The sequence below is a fragment of the Euprymna scolopes genome, chromosome 20 (genome assembly GCF_053919585.1).
Source record: "Euprymna scolopes isolate OS-2025 chromosome 20, ASM5391958v1, whole genome shotgun sequence".
NCBI lineage: Eukaryota > Metazoa > Mollusca > Cephalopoda > Sepiida > Sepiolidae > Euprymna > Euprymna scolopes.
The window spans coordinates 45,140,608-45,167,821 of record NC_136501.1 but is presented as its reverse complement, the minus strand read 5'-3'; the positions used below and the strand labels follow the sequence as shown (position 1 = coordinate 45,167,821).

General features: G+C 35.4%; 1 protein-coding gene and 1 pseudogene across 3 annotated transcripts in view; one reads left to right on the top strand and one right to left on the bottom strand.

Moving 5' to 3' along the window:
* Window positions 1-16,806, top strand: part of LOC145241403 (dehydrogenase/reductase SDR family member 6-like) — a 123,418-nt gene extending 106,612 nt beyond the window's left edge. For both annotated transcript variants that reach the window (XM_080104332.1, XM_080104333.1), the window contains exon 10: window positions 16,518-16,806. In XM_080104332.1, coding sequence (XP_079960458.1) covers window positions 16,518-16,571 — 54 coding nt within the window. In that variant the 3' untranslated portion in view covers window positions 16,572-16,806. The remainder of the gene's footprint in view (window positions 1-16,517) is intronic.
* The window catches only part of LOC145241405 (uncharacterized), a 196,493-nt pseudogene that overhangs the window by 118,936 nt on the left and 50,343 nt on the right, over window positions 1-27,214 (bottom strand). The window lies entirely within an intron of this gene.

Here is a 27,214-nt window from a genome sequence, read left to right as displayed (position 1 = left end):
GTGATGGCCAAGAACGCTGATAACAGGCAATATTGCATTATGTACATTTAAAACAAATTTGTCGAGGTGCTTTACTAATGTGGAAATCACTCGCAAGTTGATAACTCTAATAGCATCCGTTTATACGAGAAAGCGCAGAAGCTTTACTGCAGACATAGATTGGAACAATGAAGTTTCATATGGATCCAATTGCTGAGCTTCTGTCGATAACGGGCGAAATATACCGAGAATCCAGCTGCCGATGACGTTGCTGGACCGCTTTACGCGTAATGAACATATTTGAAACCGGTCAACCCAACCCGATCAATAGAGTTGCGATTCTTTGGTAGCACTGATAAGACATGTTCGTTCTATTTTCAATCAAGCAAAATGAAAATGAATAGATATTATCCCAAAGCAATTCGAGAGAATGCCGGACGAGATGAGTAGGAGGAGTGCTGGATATAATCTAGGCTTATCGCATCGTCGCCATAAGATAGATGGCCTTAGCATGGCATCTAGAATGTTAATATGTCAAAGAGCGTTTGCATACTGAATCAAGACACACTGGACTAGCTGCAGCCACTACCAACAATTTCACACACTCTCTATCTTTGTCTAAAACTGAACGCAAATTTCACGCACATAACTTCTTTCCTAGAACACCCCGCCTGTTGAACACTGTTCTATTGGTTTGCTTCCCGGTCGACTACAGTATGGTACCATTCAAGTCCTATGTAAAGAAGTTTTTGTTGAACCCTCCAACTAAATAATAAAATTGTACTCAATTTGCACCATTAACGATAACTACACTACCACATTACATTCATTAACCATCATCCTCGCGTGGCCTTCGGACATTGATAAATGGTGACCTCCTAGTAAAAAAAAAAAAACATCGACTACCTGTTATCAGCGTTCTCGGCCACTACTAAACTACGAGATTAATAGAAGTCGACAGAAGGTGTTTTAGTACTCGTGTGATTGAGAAAGATTTAAGATAAATAACAGTATTAAAAACGGTGTTAGAAAAAATCTACGATGCGCTTAAGCTCTAATAATAAATACGTCATAAATAAATATGTCTGAAGACAAGTATACAACGTTACAAATTTCCAGTTGCAAAAACTTGCTTCCATTAACAGAGATGATCTTTTAGTTTTTTCACAGCTTTTTAATTCCACAGATAGGTTTCAACTTTCTCCATTGATGTATATACAATAATTAAAGTTGTAGGTTTACGTTAATTATGGCATTGTGTGATGCAAGGTGACAAAAAGAGAATCAATTTCAACTGAGAATAAAGTATAAGCATAATTAGAAAAAGTAATTAAAACACGCCCACGTCTAAGAGAAATATCAAACCAAGAATCCCAGACTTATATTAAACAAAAATAAAGCAAACAAAAAAAAAAGAAAGAAAAACAATGATAACAGATGTTTTGGTTGGTAAAAATATTTAGGAAATGAAGCGATCAATTGTCCGGAGGGAATTTGCGTTGATGTTGAAAATATAATAAGTATTACTCCCCACTCCCAGAAAGATGAAAATATATTAATACTAGATGGAAGATCAGCCGAAATGTGACCTTTGAAGATTCTTATAAGCACACAATTGTTTAGCAAAGAAGGATTTTAATTTGGTTTTGTTTCGCTATATATCAACCTTTTTGGGATTATTTAATGCTGACTCATGTAATTTTTTTCAATACTTTTTATGCTCCGTGATCTTCATATCTTCAAATGTTTATTCGCGGAGTTTAGTTTGGTAGTTTTCTACTGTAAAAAACATACTGACTCAAACAACAAACAAACAAACAAAAAGCGATAAACATATATATATATATATATATATATATATATATATATATATATATATATATATATATATATATATATAACATTTTTATTTATTTATTATTTTTAAAACAATAATCTACGTGCACCCGTGTTTTGAATTCCCTAACTCTCATCAGCATAGCTCGACTGGTTTAGGAATCGAACTCCAGACTGTGTTTACCACAGTCCGGCGCCTTAACTGTTAGGCCACAAACCCTAGATGACTTTACTGTTCATTTTATATATATATATATATATATATATATATATATATATATATATATATATATATATATATATATATATATATATATATATATATATATATATATATATACATATATACATATATATATATATATATATATATATATATATATATATATATATATATATATATATATACACACATATATATACAGACACACACACACACAAATATATATATATCCATTTTTTTCTCAAACTTTCCCCTCACTTAGCACACCCACATCCGTGCCACGTTCATTACCCCACCCAATTTTCTAATTTATCCCGTTTGGAATAATTTACGACTGCCACATACTAAACTTGTTAAACCACAACAGCAACTTTCACCACAAATATTTAACATGACTGTTTACCGTGAACGCTATACGGTTGACAAATTTCTATTTAAAGGCTTAAACAAAACTTTTTATATTTACTTTCTAGGCATAAAATAATGTTGCATACAGTGGCGAGTTGGAATGTGTGTGGGTGTAGGAAGCATTATATTTTCTATTTGCAAATTTGCAAATAACGTATAAGGCCATATAAATGAAGACTCAACAACAAAGGTAAATCAATAAGAAGTGTATTAGGAAAAGTATATTTACAGTATATTTACATAATGGCTGTCAGGTAAAAGAGTCTTGGCTGGAGAACATATCTGCTCTCGGCTCGGCCTTCAGTGGCTTCTGGTTAACACACACTCAGACTAACGGAGTCTTGTTATTTATGTGTAATATTATCCACATATGTAAATGAGTTAGTGCCACCACAACACCCTCCTCCCAAGATTTGAAATCACACAGATTTCAATATCTTTTTCTCTTGGGATTTAACATTAATGGTTCATTAAACTTTCTTTTTCTGCCTGATTTTCGGGGCTCATGTGTATATTGAAGCGGTTCCAAATTAAAGTATTCGTATATGATGCCCATGGTTTCCTTCTCTTCGGCTGCTGTTGTATAATCATCTTGAATGTGGCGTTTTTTTTATTTGGTTCAGGTGCCTTTTATGTATATTTTGTGGACCTTTAATCATGTATGTACAATAACCAATGCGTTTAATCACTACTCCACATTCCCAGTAAAAGGTGTTATTCCTGTGGCACTTGAAATATACTCGATCTCCCGAGTTATATTTCTTTCTTATCATGTGTGTAGTGTTTCGGACAATTGCCTGTCTTGGCAATAATTTATCAAACGCTGATTTCAGCTTTCTGGCAAACATTAAATCAGCTGGTGATATGTTTGGCTGTGTATTAGGGTGCGGTGTTATCCTACATATTTGCAAAAATTGTTGCAAAGCTTTTTCCGTTGGTATCCCAATGGATTTTTACAACGTTCGTTTTAACGTGTCCACGAACCTCTCCGCGAGGCCGTTTGACTTGGATGATACAGAGGAGTAGTGATATGCTTTACTTGGAACGTGTCACAAAATTCCTTAAAGTCTGTGGATGTGAATTGAATTCCATTGTCAGTGACCAATGTGTCTGGTACACCAAATCGTGCAAAGAACTCGTGTAGGAATCCTATTGGGTTGTTCGTTGTTGGATTCCTGCAACGCATTACCTCAGGCCATTTTGTGTAATTATCTACTACAATTAAGTAGTAATTTTCTCCTACTGAACCAGCGAAGTCCATGTGGATTCTCAACCATGGGTGGTCGCTTTTCGGCCAAGGTTTGTGTACTATAGGTGGGGATTTTGCCGCTAACTGCCATCGTTTATATCTATTTATTGTTGTAGCTATGTCGATGCCCATGTTACACCAGTATACGTAGCTTCTCATTAGAGACTTCATCCGATTTATCCCCGGATGTCCTGTGTGGAAGTCACTCAAAATCCTCTTCTGCAACGTTTTAGGTATTACTACTCTCTCTCTCTCTCTCTCTGTCTCTCTGTATAATAACACATCGTTACATATGGAAAAAATTTCCTGAACCTTTTTGTCATTTATGATTTTTTTCTTTTATATCATTTATGTATTCATCTTTATCGGCTTCTCTTTTAATATCCGACAATGTTACCCGTAGTTCTTTAATGATGTTTGCTACCATATTTTTCACTTCGACATTTGTTCGAATTGCCGCAATCACTGACTCTTCCAAATTATGTTTCTGTGGTATCAGTCTTGAAAGTCCATCCGCATGGCAATTCTTTTTCGATGCTAGATGTTGTATCTGGAAATCGTAATTCAGTAGGATCGTACCCCAGCGCAGCAATCTATTTGCGATGTATACAGGCAATCCTTTTTTTGATCAGTAGATTGTGACTAATGGTTTATGGTCGGTTTCAAGTATAAAATGTCTACCATATAAATATCGCTGGAACTGAGTCACTGCAAAGATTATACTCAGCGCTTCTTTTTCAATCTGTGAATACGCCTTCTCTGCTGGAAGCAGCGTCCTCGAAGCATGAGCTATCGGCTTTCTAGATCCATTAGCATGATATGTTGAATGCATGCTCCTACACCGTAGGAACTAGCGTCACTAACGACGACTATATTTAATTTTGTGTCATAGTGAGTTAGAAATAATTCAGATGTTAGTGCGCTCTTTATTTTGTCAAAAGCAGTTTGACAGACTTGCGTCCAGTTCCAAAGTGTGTCCTTTTTTAGCAGCTCATTTAAAGGAGCTCGCAAATTATGCATCTCTTCGATAAACGATTGGTAATAATTTGCGAGTCCTAAGAAACTCTGCAAAGTTGTTACGTTATTAGGTGCTGGCATGTTTTTTATTGCCGCAGATTTTTCTGGGTCTGGACGTCGCCCATGTTTATTTATTATATGTCCAAGATACTTAATTTCGCTCATACAAAAATCGCATTTATTTTCTTTTACTTTAAACCCGAATTCTTGTATTCGAGTGAATACTTGTTTTAAATGCTCCTTATGTTCTTCTAGGGATTTTCTCCTAATAACAATGTCGTCCAGGTATGCACATGCACACTCAATGCCATTTAGCATGGTGTCCATCGCTTGCTGAATGATGGCAAGCGCTACTTTGATGGCAAAGGGCAACCGGTTGTATTTGTACAATCCCTTATACGTGTTGATGCATAGTATTTTTGAGCAATTCTCTTCGACCGGTATTTGTAAATACGCGTCGCTCAAGTCTATCTTGGAGAAGATATTACCAGCATTTAACTTTGTGAATATTTCCTCTGGGCTTGGTAGAGGGTAATGGTAATCTTGTAATATGGAGTTTAGACCCGTCGAAAAGTCTGCACACGCTCTGATTTCATCATTCTTTTTCTTTACATATACGGTGAGGGCTGCCCAGTCGCTGTGTTCTATTTCTGATAGTATGCCTGTCTGTTCCAATCTGTCATATTATTTATTAATCTTTTCCAATCCAGCGAACGGAACATTTCGCTTTTTTCTAAAAATTGGGCTGGTGTTTTCTTTAAGTTCAAACGAGGTCTTAAATTTATTGCAACGACCTAATTTAGTCATGAATACTTCAGGGAATAATTTTTTTAATTCCTCTTTTATATTTCCTGTTGTTGGAGTAGTACATTCTATTTTTTTACAGAATGTATTGATTGGCTTATCCCACAGTCCAAATTTCTCAATCAAATCTATTCCAAACAGATTTTCGCTATTTTTCAATACGAACATTTTTAATTTCTTCGTAATCTCTTTTAATTTTATCGGAAGGATAACTTCTCCTTATCTCACCACCAGTTACCGTCCGAGCTGATTTACTTGTTTTCATCATGGTTGGTTTACCCAACTTTTTCCATGTATTCAAGTTTATTATAGAAATATCGGATCCTGAATCCAGTTGTAATTTTATTGGCGTTTTAAATATTTCCACTTTTCGCCGTTTTTTGTCGAATTTTTCGTTTGATTTTGTTTGCTGTACCCTCTTTCTGGTGAAATCTTCATATCTGCAACAATCGCGTTTGTGTCCGACTTTCTTGCAAATGTAGCATTTTTTCTTCTTATAAGGGCAATCTGATTCCCAATGTCTTTCTGCGCATCTCTTACAGTTATATCCAGGGAGAGAATTGTTATATTCTTTACTATAATTATAGTTATATTTGGAATATCTCGTTCCATTTTGACAGCTTTTATTTGTATAGTTCTTGGTTTGTGTGTATGGTTTTCTAACCTTTCTTACATATGTCACTCCGGATTCTTCTATCATTTTTGAACCCTTTGTTGTGTAATGGCCCTTTCACAATCCTCTGCTAATTTCTGAAGTGTTAAATCTTGCTCAGATTCCAGCTTAGACAACACTCGTCTGCGTATTTCTGCATTTTTCGTGGAAACTAACCCTTGTGCGAAGATTAGGCATTTGAAATCTTCTACTGTTAGTTCCGCTAGCTTAAAATTATCACAGTTTTTATTGACAACTGATGCGTATGTCAAATAATCTTGGTTGTCCATCGTCCTTAAATTCACACACAACCATCTCTTATGAAAAAGAGATATATTTGGATTAAATAATTCTTTTAGTAATTTTACAGCTTCCATGAAATCTAATTCCATAATATATAGTCTACGAATTTACTGTGTTCTGCTACACCCAACTTTCTGAGTAAGAGGCTCACTTTCTGGCTATTTGGCCAACTTTTGCAGTCCAGTTGAAAGACATCCTCGTATCTTGTATAGTATGCTTCAAAATTCTTTTCTTCCTCCGGCACATAATTAAATGTATCCATACTATTAAAAATAGTTGTATGGGAGAAATTAGCACTGTCGACACTTTCTTGATTATTCTTTAGTAGTTCCAGTGTTTTAGCAAAACGTTCATTTTGCCTTTCTTCATGTTCAAATTGTAATTTCTTCTGCCTTTCTTCTTGTTCAAATTGTAATTTCTTCTGCCTTTCTTCTTGTTCAAATTGTAACTTCTTCTGTCTTTCTTCTTGTTCCAGTTGCCATTTCAATAATTTATCATCTCTTCGTTCATCTCGCTCGGCTTGTGCCTGTTGTTGCATCTGCAAAAATTGCATTAAAATTCTAGATAAATCTTCCATTTCTTTTAGTGTGTTCTAAAATATAAACTGGCTTGTGTTACAACAAAAATTATTCAGAGTTCCTGTTTTCAATAAATAATAATATCGTTGCTCGAATAATATTTTATCACCTCGCTAGCGAGTCAAGCTCATCCAACCCAATAAAAAAATTGAGGCTTTTACTGAAACCACCAAATACGATTGACTTTTCCGTTTTAGGCACTTCCTAATAAGTAACAGCAGCACTTAAGTACAACTCTTTCCACAAAAAAAGAAGATTTTTCAACTCGAGTCACAATTGAAAAACATAACATGTATGGACATTTAATTCTTTCTTTTGTTTTTTGTCCGTACGTGACGTTCTACTGTCTTATCCCTTATCCAGTGACAACTTCAGTTTTTAAAAAAATTATTTCCTTGATTTTTGTTTAACTGTGGTATTTGTTAATACCGAAGAGAGAAAAAAAAATTGGTTTACCAAACATTCTTTAGTTGATGTTTTGCTAACAGAGAACAGAATTAGGGACTCCACTGTTGAACTTTTTTTCCGTATGTTACTTTCTTGTACGTTTGCTCTTCGTAATTTAGTAATACAAATCTGTTTGTCGTTTTACAACAAAACAAAAATTCACTTTTACAGTTTGTTGTTTCTTTTTCAAGATGGATTCGAAGAGAAACGGCGTAAATTGTCGCTTTATTCACATTCGAGTTTTCTTTTCTTTTTTTCCTTTGAGACTGCAATTAGCGGTTTTGGTTTGTCTTTTTCCCCCGACTAGTATTTTAGTAAATACAATGCTATCAATCGAGGTTACTTTTTCCCCGACTTGAGTCGAACTTCTATTTAGCGTGAAATCCGTTTTTATGACTATTTCGTTCGTCAAAACTTGTATTCCTTAGAAAGGTCAAACGTTGCGTTGTACTCTTTTTTTTTTAGTGAGTTATTTCCATTTCTTCGTCAAACTGTTATATTTGACGTTCATCTTCGTCGCCAACTGTTATGTTTGCAAATAACGTATAAGGCAATACAAATGAAGACTCAACAAACAAAGGTAGATCAATAAGAAGTGTATTAGGAAAAGTATATTTACAGTATATTTACATAATGGTTGTCAGGTAAGAGAGTCTTGGCTGAAGAACATATCTGCTCTCGGCTCGGCCTTCAGTGGCTTCTGGTAAACACACCCTCAGACTAACCGAGTCTTGTTATTTATGTGTAATATTATCCACATATGTAAATGAGCGGGTGCCACCACAACACTATTAATCATATGTCCGTTCTGATTCTTTGTCATAATAATTTTATTGTGCTATCTTAAATCTCAATAGAATGTGTCCTCATCAATAAAGGATGAGTAATTCAGCCACAAGTTGATAGTCCGAATTGCAACCGCTTAATGGAGGAAGCGTAGAGGCGGCAATCTGGAGAGATGGATTGGAACAATGAAGACAGATATGAAGCTAAATGTTAACCCTTTGCTGTATTTGGCTGAAGTAAGTCGATGATACAGCTACCAATTGCCTTGGTGGAGAGAATTTAACACGGGACAAAATGAACTGTCTTGGAACCGGTCCCACCCGACCCGGTTAATGTAGCTACACTTCTTTGCTAGCATTGACGAGACGTGTTTGTTTAAGTATTCAGTTCTGGAGTTTAGTTTGGTTGTTTTGTAGAAGAAAAATACACCAACAAAAAGCCGGTAATTCTTCCATCTTTGTTAAACACGTCGCTTATTGAATGTAAAAGGTTAGCGACGGACAAGATGGAGGTGATAGGTTATTTTTGACAACGTCCCTCTTTAAAAATCTACCATCAATCAGCTAAATATCTAATCAATATAGTATTTTCACCGATTATGACGTGAAGTTTTATTTATTTGCGTATTATCCAAAATATTGCAGAATTTCATAAAATGGTAAAATGAATTGTTAGATTTCCGAACTATCTTAAATACGTGATATTCAAAAGAGTAAAATTAGTCCTTGATGTGATATTGCACTTACTTATTTTGCATTCAATCGTAGATGTCCATAGAAGTTTTGATTTTAACTCTCTTGTTTGGTAGTCATTTTTGACGAAATTATATTTTCCAGGCTAAGAATGCTCGTGTTATTCGTTCATATTAGGTTTTTACGATATAATTTAATTCCAAGTGGTTCCTTTTTTTATTTTAATGTATTCTGTTCTAATCATCTTTTTCTATATCTGTTTTGATAGTATCCGCTTTCTAATTTCACAGGTATTTGCATTTAATACCTATAAAAATGTTCTCTTATCACCTGCGGAAAACTTGTATGTTGCATGCTTTTTCAAATTTGTAACGCAATGAGAGATTTTCTCGCGCTCCAAAAGAAAAAAAAATAGGTCGTTTAACTACAATGGAAGGGATCCGTCATCTGATTTATCTCTACCGTGAAGGGGTGGAATTTAGCAGCCTGTCGGGTTTGTCGAGGGTGTTTACGTCGTTGGGGAACAAGTGCTTGCAGTTCGTCAGAGCATTCACCATTAAAATACTTGTAGAACAGGCAGAGGGATGCAACATTTCGTCGATGGGACAGAGGCTGAAGCTTAGATGCCAGTTCAAGGCCTATCAGATTGGCGGCTTTCCTTTGAACCTTGTCTAGAAGTGAGAGACTAGTAGCAGATGCACCAGCCCAAATATGACAGCAATACTCCATACATGGGTGAATGGTGGCCTTATTGATATACTATTTCAAATTTCTCAGGCAATAAGAGATTTCCTTGCACTCCAAATAAATGGGTCGTTTAGCAAGAGCAGAAGAAATCTGTTATCTGATTGTTTATTTAGCGTCTGACGATGTAAATATAAGTTTCCATAAGTCTACTGTTTAAACCTGCCCTTTCTTTGTTTACCTCTTGTATACGCTCTTCACCATCTCTCTTCTCTCTCTCTCTCTCTCTCTCTCTCTCTCTCTCTCTCTCTGTATATATTCTTAGAACTGCACGCCTGTGGAACTCTCTTCCGTTTGCCTGCTTTCCAATAGACTACAGTTTGATTGTTTTCAAGTCCAACGTAAACAAGTTCTGGATGAACCGCCTCTCTAAGTAATCCAATTTACAAAATCCCCACTGCTTATGATTACTATGCTATAATCCCATAACTAATGTATACCCATAAACCCTTATCCTTGACTGGCCTCCGGGCCTTGATACGTTATGACTCCTTTGTAATATATATATATATATATATATATATATATATATATATATATATATATAGTCTAAAGAAATTTTGAGCAAAAAAATCTAAAAATAAAAATGAAGAATGCAGTTTAAGTTTTTGGTTTACCTCAATTATGGCATTGGTTTTTTTGTAGGATAAAAAGAGTGAATCATAGAAATGAATAATTTCAATTTAGAATAATGAAAGAAATATAATGAAAAAAGTAATTAAAAACACATCCATGTCTAAGAGAAATATCGAACCAAGGATCCCAAACTTATATTAAATGAAAAGAAAGCAAATAAGAAAAAGAAAAACAGTGATAACAGATGTTTTGGTTGCTGAATATATTGAGCAAATGACGTGATCATTTATAAGGAGAATATTTTGGCTGGCGTCAAGATCATAATGGTATAACTTCCCCACCCACCCACCCAGCAATCAAAACGATCAATACCAGATGGAAAATATGTTTGGTTTGATTGTTTGGCTTTGCAGCATACCAACTTGTTTCATGTTATTTAATGCCGAATACGCTGATTTTTTAAATACATTTTATGCTTCAAATTCTTTATATCTTCAAATATTTATTCACGGAGTTTAGTTTGGTTGTTTGTCTATGAGTAATTATCACAAAAAAAGAAAACGGTATTTTTTCCCTTTGTTAAAAAACATCGCTAATGGAATGGATGGAACAAAAAGACAAAATAAAGGAAGCGTGAGTTACGAGGCTGCTGAAAGTTTACCTAAAATCCACTTTCTATTCTTCATACTGTCTTATTTTCCTGTAACATTTTTGTATCACATTCTTTCGCATTTTTCTACTTTCTTTCCCTTTCTGTTTTAGGATTTTTGGTCTTCGAATTCTCTACGTTGACTCGTTTTTTGTCGATTATAATCAGTCTCCGTTTGTTACTGGGTCTTTTATCGCATCACTCATAAATGTTAATCACTTAACAGTTCTCGTTATTCTATAATAGAATGCATAGAATCAGTCAGTATCATCCTCGAAGTGCAATTTATGTAAGACCTTTATATAAATATATGTAAGACCTTTATATAAATGTATGTAAGGCCTTTATATAAATGTATGTAAGGCCTTTATATAAATGTATGTAAGGCCTTTATATAAATGTATGTAAGGCCTTTATATAAATGTATGTAAGACCTTTATATAAATGTATGTAAGGCTTTATATAAATGTATGTAATGCCTTTATATAAATGTATGTAAGACCTTTATATAAATGTATGTAAGGCCTTTATATAAATGTATGTAAGGCCTTTATATAAATGTATGTAAGACCTTTATATAAATGTATGTAAGGCCTTTATATAAATGTATGTAATGCCTTTAGATAAATGTATGTAAGGCCTTTATATAAATGTATGTAAGACCTTTATATAAATGTATGTAAGACCTTTATATAAATGTATGTAAGGCCTATTGTAGGGTAGCAGGGATACTACTACTATTATTATTTATTCTTATTGGGTTTCTATGATATAATTTAGTCCTAAGTAATTTTCTTATTCTTTTCATGTATTCTGTTCTAATCATCTTTTTCCTATGTTTTGATAGTGCGCGCATCAGTTTCTGAGTAGCATAAGAGATTCAAGAAATGCAGGGAGTTTGTAAGGATGGTGGGAGGTGTGGAAGGAGGAAGAAAGTCAGAACACCATAGACTGGTCAAATAAAGAATTTCATGGACAAGTGTCGTCGTGTGTCTAATAACAATAAGTGCACAGTTTGATGTCAGTGTGGGAACTGTACACACACAATTAATCGCGAGAAATAGAATATGTGGAAGATTTGCGCGAAGTTTGTCCCAAGGTTGCTCAGAGAAGATTAGAATAAAAGACGTTGCCATGACAGAAGGGAGATGGTCAAGCAAATCAATTCAGATCCAGCAGTTCTTTATGCTCTATGACCTGCGCTGAAAACTGGATCTACTGCTATGACACAGAGACCAAGGGATGGAGTTCCAAGTGGAATATGCTCTACCAGACCCAAAAAGGCCAGACAGAGCGAATCCGACCAGAAATGCACTAGATTCCCGCTGGACAGACAATCAACAAGGAATACTATGTTGAGTTTTTAAGGAAGTTCTGGAAGAAATTACGTCGGAAAAGGCCAGCACTCTTTAAATCGGGTCGGTGGCATTTCGACAAGGACAATGTACCAGTCAACAACTCTATGCTTGTCACTTATTTGTTCAAAATGGGTCCATAATGTCCAAAATGGGCATCAAGACCGTTTCTCGCCGTCTCTATAGGTCTTGCTCTCTGTAACTTTCGCTTATTTCCTAAACTAAAGGAAAACCTTAGAGGCTGTTGTTATGAAACAATTGAGGAAATGAAAGCGGCTGTGACGAGAGTCATTGACACGCTCACACAAGATGACTTGCATGGGGGTTTCCAAAAGTTTTTAGAAGTGTACAACAAGTGCATTGTAGCCGGAGCAGATTACTTCGAAGTGGACTACAGTTTCAGTCGTGTACTATTAATAAAAGTGCCCATACCAGAAAAGTCTGAAAATTTATTGAAGACACCTCATATGTTATCTAAGTACTTCTTTTTTAACAACTTTCTAACTTACGCCATACGGGCAGAGACTGAGGTAACATTTCACTTAGATTGTTTTTACATCATTGGCTATGTCTTTTTCTTTACACGGTTGTCACCACTTATCAAGGCCCGGAAGCCACTCAGGGATAAGGGTTATTGCAAGTACAGTACGTTAGTGTGGAGATTTAATGAAGTGTTTAATTAAGAGAGCGGTTCATTAGGAATTTTTTAACGTTGGACTTGAAGACATCCAAGTTGTAGTCAGGTGGGAAGCAGGCAGACGGAACAGAATTCCACAGGCGTGCAGTTCTAAGAAAGAAGCTTTGTTCATGGAAACTGCGCTTTTGATTTAGGCACAGATGTCTCATTCGCATGGCTTCCATCTATAAACTGATTTGAAAACCTGAGTTTTCTCTCCCTTACTCGAAAAAGTGGCGCCACTTTGCACTGTTTTTTTTTTGTGCCTCCTAACTCAACTTCTAACTCAACGTCTCTTTGCTGATAATTATGACACGAACTAAATGTGACACTTGTCAAAATTCACACTAGCTTATTTAATCGCTGTTGACATGAAACCGTTGATACGTAATAGTTATTAGCCTTTTTAGCCTATAGTTTAAGATAATTTTATTTTGTTGTAAAACGAGAAAACGGGCAAAACATTTGACTCTTAATTCGTAGAAAACATTCTCTAAATGATATGACCAGACACAAACGACACAACTCTTTCCTTTCCAACGTAATGCTGCTTCTTTGTATCAAATTTTCCGACTGGGGCAAACACTAGTGTCCATAATCACAAGTCTTTAATCATCATTAAAGCTCAAGGTCCGTGCCGTCACTCCCTATACTTCTCTCTCCAGAAACGGGCACATGTTAAGCGTGGAGGCTTATCACACAGAATGATCCATATATTAAATGGTTTATATCAGTTCGGTACAACTATTTTTGCCGGTTTGTTGAAGAGGTAATATATTTTATGCATATTGTTATTACATATCACCATGATTAATTGTATAACTTTTTTTAATTTCGGATTATTAAAGCGTCATTCATATTTTACTGCAATGTGTGTGTGTGTGTGTGTGTGTGTGTGTGTGTGTGTGTGTGTGTGTGTGTGTGTGTGTGTGTGTGTGTGAATAACTAAGAATCTGATTGACTGACTCGCAAACCCAGTACCACGGTGATATATAAAAACATGAAATAACATCAATCCTATGCAATATACTGACGAATCGTCACGAGGATGAAATACAGAAATCTCTGGGTAGCTTAATTGCCATATATATTTTACAAAACTTACTATATATATAACTATACTTTTATAATATACCGCTTCACTGGGAACATACACTAATTTTTATGTTCTTTCCAAATGGATGAGCACAAAAAATGCATGTCTGTTTCCAGTGAAGCGGCATATTATAAAAGTATTTATAGCTTTAGTATTTTGCCAGTTTGTATAATGATCATTTTAAATCATTGTAATTTATTTTGTGCATATTGTTATTATTTAAACATATCACCATGATCAATTTTATAACTTTTTTATTTAAGATTATTTAAGCATCGTCCATATTTTTATGCAATGTTCTCGCCTTTGTTGAATCGCAAATGATACTTTTAATCAACAGAAAGGAATCATCTTCCATCATGATAATGCTCGTATTCATATAGCACTACTGACCAAAGATCTAACTTCGAAAATCTTACTCCCATCTTGCATATTCTCCTGACCTAACTCCCCAGAATCATCACTTATTTCGAGGATTACAAAATCATTTTAGATGGCCTGAGGTTAAAATTACGAGAGGAAATTGAACATGGGTTAATTTCATATTTCTCATCAAAACTTTAAAAAAATTCACAGCTTGTTTATCATTTGACTTCTCGCTGGGAAAAACCATTAGTTTTTAATGGAATTTGCGGGGCAATAATCTCCCTTATTATCCCAGTCCTCTTCACACATATCCTTTATAGATCTGTTTAGCGCTTTTTCTCATCGGTCTTTCCTTCCACCTTGATACTTTATCGCCATTTAGTATTGCGCTAGTCTATGCCGACACTACAATTTTTTTGGTAGAGTCGTATTTGACTTGCAAGTTTGCAGTTTCAGTTTTCCGTAATGGTTCCGTATTGGGGTTCTATATTGGTTCTGTATTGGGGTTCCATGTTGGGGTTCCGTATTGGTTCCGTATTGGGGTTCCATATTGGGGTTCTGTATTAGGGTTCCGTATTGGCATTCCGTATTGGGGTTCCATATTGAGGTTCCGTATTAGTTCCGTATTGGTTGCATATTGGGGTTCCGTATTCATTCCATATTGGGGTTCCGTATTGGGGTTCCGTATTGAGGTTCCGTATTGGTTCCGCATTGGTTCCATATTGGGGTTCTGTATTGGTTCTGTATTGGGATTCCGTATTGGTTCCGTATTGGGGGTTCTGTATTGGGGTTCCGTATTTGGGTTCTGTATTGGTTCCGTATTGGGGGTTCCGTATTGGGGTTCCGTATTTGGGTTTTGTTTTGGTTCCGTATTGGGGTTCTGCTATCTCTTTGTTTTACTTCTGTTGCAGTTTCCATAGAATCCTTTAGCGTTTGTAACTCACGTGATTAGTTTCCCCATTCAAGGATTTTCTTTATGATTTCTGCTGTTTTCAACATTACCGTCTGTTATATAGTATCAGGATTCATCTTGATTCAGATTTCATTTAGTTTTTTATCCACGTTGCTTGATACTGTTCCTAGTGCTGCTACAACCATTGATATTATATTGATTTTATTCATGTTCATATTCCTTTAAATTCTCTTACAAGTCCTGCGTACTTGTTTTTTCTTTTTTGTGTGTTTTTTGTTTTGTCTTTTTCGTCTTCATTCTGTGGTTTGCTGGGATGGTAAAATCTACAATCAATTATTCGGACATCTGCTGTCCTTGCTTGGGAGAGTTTATCTGTTTGTAACTCCATGTTAAAAAGTATTTTTTTGTTTTCATATTATTATTATTATTATTATTATTATTATTATTATTATTGTCATTATTATTATTATTATTATTATTATTATTATTATTATTATTCACTAGATGTTTCCACACAGACCATCAAAAATTTTCTTTAAGAATAACCTGTGGTGTTCTCTGGAGTCTGGATGACAGCAATTTTCCAGTACTGTCCGCCTCTTTCGATAACTTTTGCAAGTTATTTTGCGTTATAACAACATCCGTTTACCATTGATTTCTCATTAGTAGCGACCATTGATTTCCACTGGAATTTGGGTGTCAATAAGCCTCACCAAGGTCCAAATCATCTTTGCACTCATCCAGTTGAGGTCTATTTAGTGACTTCTCTTCTCTTTCTTCCCATACTTCTTGACCCTTCTCGACTACTTGGTGTGGTGTCAGTTAATACTGACACTTTATTTGCGGGGGTTAACTTACAATTATACAGTTTCAGTTTTCTTGATTACATGTGTGTGTTTACTTGTGTTTTACTTTTTTTTACTTATTATTATTATTATTATTATTATTATTATTATTATTATTATTATTATTATATTTATTTTGTATTATTTGGAATGTTCGAAATACTGTTCTCATCTTGAGTGTCATTTTCACAATGCTTCGGTCGATGTAACTTTCGACCTTCTTCAGGTATATCTTGTTGAACACAGAGAACAGTAGTCCGAAAATTCCAAATAATATTCAATTCAGAAACGTAATATCATTATTTTTTTCCCCCTTCAAACAGTCGGCATTTGTTACTGGACAAGAATTCATCATCGACGGTGGATGGAGTATGTAACCAACCCTCTTGTACATCGATGTCGATCCTGAAAATTCCAGATTAAAAAAAAAAAAAAAAATAGACACAAGGCTTTGAACTGTAATCTGCAGGATTCGAAATTGAATGGTTCATATGTTGTTTTTCTTTTTTAAAAAATAAATAACTTGTAAATTGTCAAAATAAATAACTTGTAAATTGTCAAAATAAATAACTTGTAAATTGTCAAAATAAAAAGAAAACTTTTGTAACTGAACTCTCTCTGTATCTATGTCTGTATCTATATATATGTGACAACGCTCTCAATAAGTCCAAGACTTGACTTATAGATGACGACACTAAAAAAAAATCATATGCCTTTTTATAAAGTACATACTATCAAATAGCGTGTATCAAAATTTGAGCTAATCGGATTATGAGCTTACAAATTTAAATATTAATTTACTTGTCCAACGTCCGGTGTCACAAAAAAAAAAAAAATATCATCGCAACATTAATTAATGAAAAGTAGATTGCCTCCCTTTATCATTAAAATCATTCCCTCTCCAAAAATTTTCAAAATAAAAAAGAACATGGTTGTCTGTTTACGTTTCAAACTGGCTATTTTATTTTATAATAAAAAAGTCATGTTGAGAAGACTAAACATTTTTTTATTATAGATTCTTTTTAAAATTCCAAAAGAAATGTGAATTGACATCTTTTCCTTTATAAATTACATTAAAAATTATTCAGAAAAAAAACCCCAATGTGTTGTGTGTTGAATTTTCATTGAAAAAAAAATGTAATTTTTTAAAATTAATTATTTTTAGCTTTAAAACGTTAAGAATAATTTAGTTAAAAAATTGTTTTAAATTCGTCGTTATTTGTTTTATTTTATTTTTTATTCATTTTATTTATGATGTATTTTAAAAATTTTCAATTACTGTGGAATTTCCACCGGTTCTACTAGTTAAAATTATTTAAACAAGCAGGATCTGTGGAAATTGCAGAACGCTTTCATATGTAATATAGTGATGTGGTATTCTGTGAATGTTCAGTGTAAATGGAGACGCCCTGATATTATTGTAGCTCTTTTGTTAAAACTGAAAAAGTATTTATCTAAGCTAACAAGAAACGTCCGGCCTAGCCGGGTCATAAAATACGCTTAAATATGATATTTTACTTTATGTAGATTTTGTATATATTATTATAGAGTCAATTAACTATCGATTCTTACATATCATAAAGTTGTGATAAAAAAAGATATATATCCATAGGACTTGGGTGTATCAAACTAAAACCGAAACCAAAACTTATGAAGAAATATATATATATATATATATACACATAAAATTAATCACTAAGTGATTCAATGAATTTAAAAATTTATGACGTGAAATGTTTCAGTTTCATATCAAAGATTTTTATTATTCTATGTAAGACCAAGAATACATTAGAAATATTTTAACTCCATATCCTATAGGGTTTCGATGTCCACCATCTCTTAAGAGGAGAAAATATTAGCAAATAGCTATAATGGTTTACAACTTATTTGCTAAAATCAGTGAGACATGGAAAATCACAATTAAAAATTGATTGAGTAATTAAAAGTCATAGAGTAAGGGAAGTTAAAGAAAAAGATATAAAAGTTTACATCCAAATTGCATGGTAAAATCCGAAGTGAATGTCCTTGAATTTATTTGCTCTATCTTGTATATCGAGCAATTCTTATTTAGGTGGGATAATACTTACAGAATATTACTGCCAGTAATATTTTGTAAATCTTATAATCTCAGGTTTCCATACCAGCTATTTGCTGGATAATTTTATTCTGAAGTATATATATATATATATATATATATATATATATATATATATATATATATATATATATATATATATATATATATAAAATCCAGACTTTGCTGCCTCTGAATTTTAGTTTTTCCTTAAGCTCAAGAAGAACCTTAGAGGCTGTTGCTATGTGACAATTAAGGAAATGAGAGGCTGTGAGGAAGGTCATTGACACTCTCACACAGAGCACTTCCATGGGCGCTTACAGAAGTTGCTGAAATGATACAAATGCATCGCAGCCGGAGGAGATTACTTCAAAGAGAACTAGAGTTTCATGTGTATACTATCAATAACAGTGACCATATGAAAAAGTCTGGAAACTTATTGAAGGCACTTTACAATTCTATAATTTTATATGATTCTTAATACGAACAGAAATTTTTAAACCAGAATTTTTGACACATTTGTGACAGATGTGCGTATGGCGGATGTATGCAAATGTCTCGCCATGTGCAAAATGATGTCATGGTCAGGAAAAAAGAAAGAACGTGTGAACAGACTAACAATCACGTAAGAAATGTGGGTGACGTCACAGCCATAACAAGGAATCATATGTGGAGGAAGAATGAGGAATAAAGTTCTTTCCGTAAAAACCTGAAACAGTGAGTTGAAGTTCTTTCCTATTCTTTGTCTCCTTTGCGACTGAGGCTACAACGCGTTGGGTCCTGACGTTCCTGCGTGTTAACGTATGTGCAACGTTACACGATTAGAAGCAATCACAGTATCAAAGACATGTGAAAAGAAACGCGATGGCAGTGTCTTTTATTGATACCACAGAAAATCATTGATTTAAATCCCCCAGTGGATGAAATAAAGGGTTCCATTTAAATCCCCAGTCGATTAAATAAGGGTTCCATTTAAATTCACTGGTGGATTAAATAAAGGTTTCCATTAAAATCCCCCGGTGGATTAAAAAAAGGGTTCAATTTAAATCCCCCTGTGGATTAAGTAAAGGGTTCCATTTAAATCACCCGGTGGATTAAATAAAGAGTTCAGTTTAAATCCCTCGGTGGATTAAGTAAAGGGTTCCATTTAAATCCCCGAATGGATTACATAAAGGGTCCATTTAAATCGCCCGGTGGATTAAATAAAGGTTTCCATTTACATTTCCTAGTGGATTAAATAAAGGGTTCCACTTAAATCCCCCAGTAGATTAAATAAAGGGTTCCATTAAAATTCCCTGGTCGATTAAATAAAGGGCTCCATTTAAATTCCCTGGTGGATAAAATAAGTAGTTCCATTTTAATCCCTCAGTAGATTAAATAAAGGGTTCCATTCATATCCCCCGGTGGATTAAATAAATGGTTCCATTAAAATCCCCTGGTGGATTAAAAAAAGGTTTCAATTTAAACCCCCCAGTGGATTAAGTAAAGGGTTCCATTTAAATCCCCTGGTGGATTAAGTAAAGGGTTCCATTTAAATCCCCAATGAATTACATAAAGGGCTCAATTTAAACCACCTGGTGGATAAAATAAAAGGTTCCATTTAAATCCCCCGGTGGATTAAATAAAGTGTTCCATTTAAATCCCCCAGTGGATTAACTAAAGGGTTCCGTTTAAATCCCCTGGTGGATTAAGTAAAGGGTTCAATTTAAATCTCCAAGTTGATTAAATAAAGGGTTCAATTTAAATCTCCAAGTTGATTAACTAAAGGGTTCAATTTAAATCCCCCAGTGGATTAAATAAAGGGTTCCATTTAAATCACCTGGTGGATTAAATAAAGGGTTCCATTTAAATCAACCAGTGGATTAAATAAAGGTTCCATTTAAATTCCCCAGTGGATAAAATGATGTGAATCCATTTAATTTCCCCGGTGGATTAAAGATAGTGTGCCATTTAAATACCCAGTTAGATTTAATAAAGGGTTCCATTTTAATCCCCCAGTTGTAAATAAAGGATTCGATTTAAATCGCCCTGGAGGATTAAATAAAGGGCCCCATTTAATCCCTGGGTGGATAAAATAAAGGACTCCATTTAATCCCCGGGTGGATTAAATAAAGGGTTCCATGTAAATTCCCTGATGGATTAAATAAAATGTTCCATTTAAATCCCATGGTGGATTTAATAAAGGTTTCCATTTAAATCCCCAGAAGGATAAAGTAAAGGCTTCAATTTAAATCTCCAAGTTGATTAAATAAAGTGTTCAATTTAAACTCCTCAGTTGATTAAATAAAGGATTCCACTTAAATTCTCGGTAGATTAAATAAAGGATTCCATTTAAATCTCCCAGTTGATTAAATAAAAGGTTCCATTTAAATCCACCGCCAGATTAAATAAAGGGTACCATTTACATCCCCGGTGGATTGAATAAACTGTTCCATTTAAATTCCTCAGTTGATTAAATAAAGGGCACCATTTAATCCCCCGGTGGTTTAAATAAAGGGTTTCATTTTAATTCCACGCTGGATTAAGCAAAGGGTTCCATTTAAATCCCCATGTTGATTAAATAAAGGGTTCCATTTAAATTCCCCGGTTGATTAAATAAAGGGTTCCATTTAAATTCCCCGGTTGATTAAATAAAGGGTTCTAGTTAAATCCCCTGGTGGATTGAATAAAGGATTCCATTTAATTCCCCGGTGGATTAAATAAAGTGTTCAATTTAAATCCCCTGGTGGATTAAATAAAGGGTTCAATTTTAATTCCCCGGTGGATTAAATAAAGGTTTTAAATCCTCCAGTGGATTAAATAAAGGGTCCATTTAAATCCCCCGGGTGATTAAATAAGGGGTCCATTTAAATTCTCCAGTGGATTAATAAATTAAATAAAGTGTTCCATTTAAATTCCCCAGTTGATTAAATAAAGGGTTCCATTTTAATCTCCCGGTAGATTAAATAAAAGGTTCCATTTAAAATTCCTTGCAGACTCATGCGTTCGACAAAAAACATTCAGAATACATCCTCACCAATTACTGCCTTCCGTACTTTGTGTCGTCTGACTACGTTTTGGCCAGGTAAGCCTCTGGCCGGCTTTGGGTAGGATTGAAACGGCTATCTTCAGACAATGCTTCTCTGGAACCGTAGAGATTCAACGTCTTTATCCATTGCGCCATGGGCCCCGAAGGTAGATCAAGGTTGGAAGGCAGCCACCTGACGAAGGCCAGAGTAATAGTTGACCGAAACGTCATGAAGCAACAACTAAAACGATGAGTATAATAGTCCGCAATAAAATAAATTAGTATGAAGGATGTTCCAAAAGTAATACCTCCTATTTTTTATTCCGTTTGAATGAATGGGAGGCGATTGCAAATTGCATTGTTATGATGACTGAACGTATGCATTCATGACCTGAATATTTCATTTCTTTGTTGTAGATAATGACAGTATAAGACTCTAAGAAAGAAACCCCTGTAATGGACAGGTGTTATAAGCAGAGATGCATCATTAAATTCCTCCATACAAAAAAAAAAAAAACATGAACTAGGCATCATTCACCGGCGCCTGTGAAACGTTTACAAAGCCAATTCACTTGATGTTAGCACAATTAGGAGATGGGTGCGTCGATTTCAGAGTAGCAATGGAGATGTGAGTGACAAAGCATACTCCGAACTTCTACGACGGCGGCATCAAGAGAAGTAGGCAAAAGTGCATTGAGAATAATGGTGATTATGTAGAAAAATAAATTCTGAAGCACAAACATTTGCTTGTTTTAATGGTACCACTCCCGTCTTCAAAGCTCTTCAATGTTTTAGCCTTTGAGTACAAAAAAATAGGAGGCGATGCTTTTGAAATGACCCACATAACAATTGTCTCCCTAGAAAACACTGCACTAATAAAATCAGCTGAAATTGTACAAAAAATTCTTTGAGCGCTGAAAGCAAATCAAATAAATAGGTCATGCTGACCAATCATACGTAAGTTGAAAGAGAATAACACGGTGTAAACACTGGCAGAAAGATGGAAGCTGAATTATTTATCTGTCTCCTACGGTGGGTTGAAATGACACAAGGATCAGAAGGTGGGATTGAAAAACTAGTGGCTTAGAAGAAAAGCACTTTAGCCTACAAAAATGCCTGGGCAATCCCGAGCACATTCCCTCGTTGGGACACCTCAGATTATTATCAAGAAGTTAACTTCTTCTTAAAGGAAGAAAGCAAAGACTGAGAGAGTGGATCTCCTAGAACTACACAAGACCAAAACCATTCATCAAGCAACAGGGAACAAGTCATCTCAACAATGGCTAATACTCTGTTGACTTTGGCGCCAAGGTCAGGGATGAAACTGCCAAGGTAAGTGTATAAGAAAAATTTCATAATCTGGCCCCTATTATCCCCAAGACGATGGAAAGACCAAGGATGGAGTGTAACCAAGTACGGGTATGGGGTTGATATCCCGTTGTGGGCATCATATGACTCTCTGTGGTTAATAATAAAAAAAAAAAATATGTACCCAAATATTTATTGTTTGTAAAGATCAGAGTCTTGAAGCGAAGCGGTTGTTTAGTTTTAGAAAAGAAAGTTTGGGAGATCAAATGACGGGCAATTTTTTTTTTTTTTTTTTTTTTTTTTTTTAAACAAAGGAAGATATACTCGTGACATCCAAAGGGCAGGCGCGAGTGTGTATATATACTCGACAACAGCAACCCAAAAATTAGTTTGATGAGATCGATACTCGATCGGCTCCGTATTAAAATCTAGTAAAGTGGGCTTCAACTAACACGTTTCTTCGACTACCGACAGCCTTATTTCAACTCAGAAATTCCTCAAAACAACTAGAAGTAACTTTTAGCTAGCCACCAGGAGTGACCGTTTACTTCTGGGTACTGTTGAAGTCACAAGTCGCCGTTTTTGTGCATATTCTCAGAATAGCTACACACCGGCTACCTTCAAGACTCTGAAACGCTATTAGAACATTACTATTGCGAATAAACTTAGATTCATTGTTTATTCGTGTGTGGAATTGTTTTAATTTTCTTTTCACCACAGTGAAATCCACGGCTCTCTTATCGTCGATGCTCATCGTTAGGAGGTTACACAACGACAGGTCCGGAGTATATATTTAGATGATCAACCGATAATTCTGTCACTTTCCTATGCCAGCAACTTTAGATGGCTAAGAATTATCACCAGCAGTGGTCACTGGAAGGACGAAAATAGTGAACTGTAAACTGCCAGAAACGGGTCGTTTTCAGGCTGCCGTAATTAGAGTGGAAGGGTTCCGAGGTCGACGATCGTCCTCAACCGACCGGCTTGGAGGGGGTGACAGGAGAGCATCTATCAGACCTCTACTGGCTGGGTACGAAGAGTACTGTAATTGCGAAAGGATTTATTTTCACTCAATTTCCACAAAAGGCAACAGACCAAATATAATCAAGATAACAATAAGAAACAGCTGTTGCGAGAAAACACAAACTAATTTGCAACAATTATCTAAAGAAGTGGAGAATAATATAAATCTGTGATTTATTGTCACTCAGTTTTTACCAGTAAACAACCACGATGTGTTGGAACTCCAATTGAGTAAGAAATAATAATAATAATAATAATAATAATAATAATAATAATAATAATAATAATAATAATAACACACTATCCCTGCATCAGAACCACAGGTAAAACAATTCCGGGCTCGATGTTGCCACAAACACCAAAACATGAAAAATGTCAATTACAAATAATCCAAACCATGGGACCCAGAAGAAAAATCTGGGTGTCATGATCAGCAGGTGCTCCTTCGGTAGCCAGGATGGGGGACCCGGTCGTTATCCTGCGAATGTTGGCCAACTTTCTAGTTTCAGAAACTCAAATGACATGGACGCTGAACAGGTAAGTATAACCTCTAATTTCAGGGAAAGAAATGATACCGAACAAAGACAGCACAGTCATGATAATCATCAAAAGGAAAAAAAAAAACGAAGAAAGAAATGGACAAGAAAAAAGAATAGACTCGTAATGGAATGCTACTATAGAAGCCATCCTTAATATAGATATGAAGGTTATCGGAAATGAATGAAAGAACTATGGGACCTCTCCAGTGACCACCAAGCGACAGAACAAATAATTGCGGACCAAGTAAGACTGATATTCAAGAAAGGTTGGCTCTCTAAACTAAAACTAACAGAAATTCAGCGAAAAATAAATGATGAAACTGAACAAGAAGCATCCCTCCACAAAACCACACGTAGAGCAATCCCACAAGTTGAAGCCTCACAAGTAAAAACACCAAAGGCCGAGGACCAACAAAGAACGAAGTCTACAAACGTGGAAACCAAGAACAATGAAACAGAACTAACAGAGAATGAAGCAAATAAAATTAATGAAATAACACAGTTTATGAACGAAGAAAAAACAAAGCTCCCATCGTTAAAGAACCAAGAGCAGAAGAAATTAAAAACAGAAACCGAGAAGGTTAACAAACTCCTCCCCCATATCCCAATAAATACAATCACAGATTTAACCTGATTTACACAGGCGCCAAAATGGTAAGTATGAATCTCAAATCAGAAAAACAACCGGGGACAAGCAGATCGACAAAACCTGGATGGGAAATAAGACTAGAAACCCAAATACATAAACATAAAAAAGAAACCAAAATGATCATTAGGAAGAAAGCAATGTGGAGAAAACGGAATATTGGAAGTGTTACTGACAGGGAGAGGCTAAACAAGAAGCATGAAAAACGGCACCAAAAAATAAAAGCAAAAGAAGCGAGATTGAGACGATATAGATATAAATCTGAACAATGCAAACAAAACAGAACATTTGAAACTAATGAAAGCCAATTCTGCCAAAATGTGAACGGAGGAAAAACACAAACAGAACAACCAAATCCAACAGAAACAAAACTCTACTGGAGTAAAATATGGGAAGAGCGACGAGATCACAATATAAATGCTGAGTGTCTGAAAGACATGAAAGAAGAGTTACAACAAATAGAAGAAAGAACAGTGAATGAAATCAGCAAGGAAACCCTAAAGAAAACCATAGGAAAAATGGCAAACTGGAGAACACCAGGGCACGACGGGATACATGCATACTGGTTCAAAAAATTCACAACCTTACACGAAAGGCTAGCCCAAAACCTGAGAAGATGTATACAGGAAGCAAGCGTACCTGACTGGATGACAAAAGGTAGAACCACACTGCTAGAGAAGGACATGGAGAAAGGAACCGTTCCTAGCAACTATAGACCAATCATGTGCTTACTAAATATGTGGAAGATACTGACAGCACAACTGAGGGAACAAATCTACCACTCCCTGAATAACCGTGCACTCATCCCCGAGGAGCAGAAAGGATGCCAAAAAGGAAAAAGAGGAACACATGACCTGTTATGTATAGATCAAAAGATCCTAAAGGAAGTAAAAAGGGGGACAAAGAATTTAGTCATGGCACGGATCGACTACAAAAAAAGCGTATGACAGGATCCCCCAAGCATGGATAATAGAATACCTAAAAATGTATAAAATACCAAGCAGGATCACCAACGTAATAGAAAATGCAATGAAAATATGGAGACTGGAATGGACAGCTGATGGACAACACATAACAGAAATTAACATACAAAGAGGCATCTTCAAGGAGACTCACTATCACCAATACTGTTCATCATAGCCATGATGCCCTTGAACAGTATTCTGAGAAAGTACCAAGCCGGATACAAGTTCTCCAGTACAGAGGAAAAAATGAACCACCTGATGTACATGAACGATCTGAAACTTTTTGCAAGGACCGAAAAGGAGCTAGAGACACTAATTAACACTACCAGGATTTCAGCTAAGATATCCAAATGGAATTTGGAAGAGAAAAGTGCGCACAACTAGTTATAAGAAAGGGAAAACTGGAAACGACAGAAGCCATGGATTACCCAACCAAACAGAAATGAGGGCAGTAGGGGAACAAGACGACTATAAATACTTGGGAATTCTGGAAGCGGATACCATCAGCGCAACAGAAATGAAAGAGAAAATTGGAAAGGAATACCCCAGGAGAACAAGAAAACTCCTGGAAACGAAATTGTATAGCAGAAACCTAATAAAAGGTATAAATACATGGTCAGTATCACTAGTAAGATACTCTGGACCGTTTATAGGGTGGACAAAAGAAGAACTGAGACAACTCGACCAGAAAACCAGGAAACTCATGACCATGCATAATGCACTACACCCTAAGGACGATATTGACAGACTCTACGTGAAAAGGAAAGACGGCGTGAGAGGACTGATCTGTGTAGAAGACACTGTGTGAAGGACACGAAAAAACAACTAGAAAAATACATAATGCAAAACACTGAAAGGATAATTATGGCAGTGAGAGACACTGAAAAAAACAACAAAACAGAAAACAGAGAGACAAACAACAAAACGAGAAAAGAGAAATGGGAAGGGAAACAACTCCACAGAAGATTCATAAGAATGACAAAAGATGAGAATAGCGTAAACCACTGGATATGGATGTGAAAAGGACATATAAACAGAGAAACTGAATCTCTAATAACTGCAGCACAAGATAACTCGATAAGAACCAACCATATCAAAGCAAGAATTGATAAAACACTAGAAAATAGCAAATGCAAACTCTGTGGACAAAGAGACGAAACGATAAACCATATAGTAAGTGAATGCAGCAAACTTGTCCAAAAGGAATACAAAAACAGACATGACCAAGTGGGGAGGGTGGTACACTGGGAATTGTGCAAACGACTGCATTTTGAGCATACAGACAAATGGTACAAGCATAAACCCGCAACAGCACTCGAAAATGAGAACCACAAAGTCCTATGGGACATGGACATACAGATGGACAAACCCATCCAAGCAAGAAGACCAGATGTCGTAATAATTAACAAGAAAGAAAAATCCTGTCAAATCGTAGACTTTGCAGTCCCAGCTGATCAC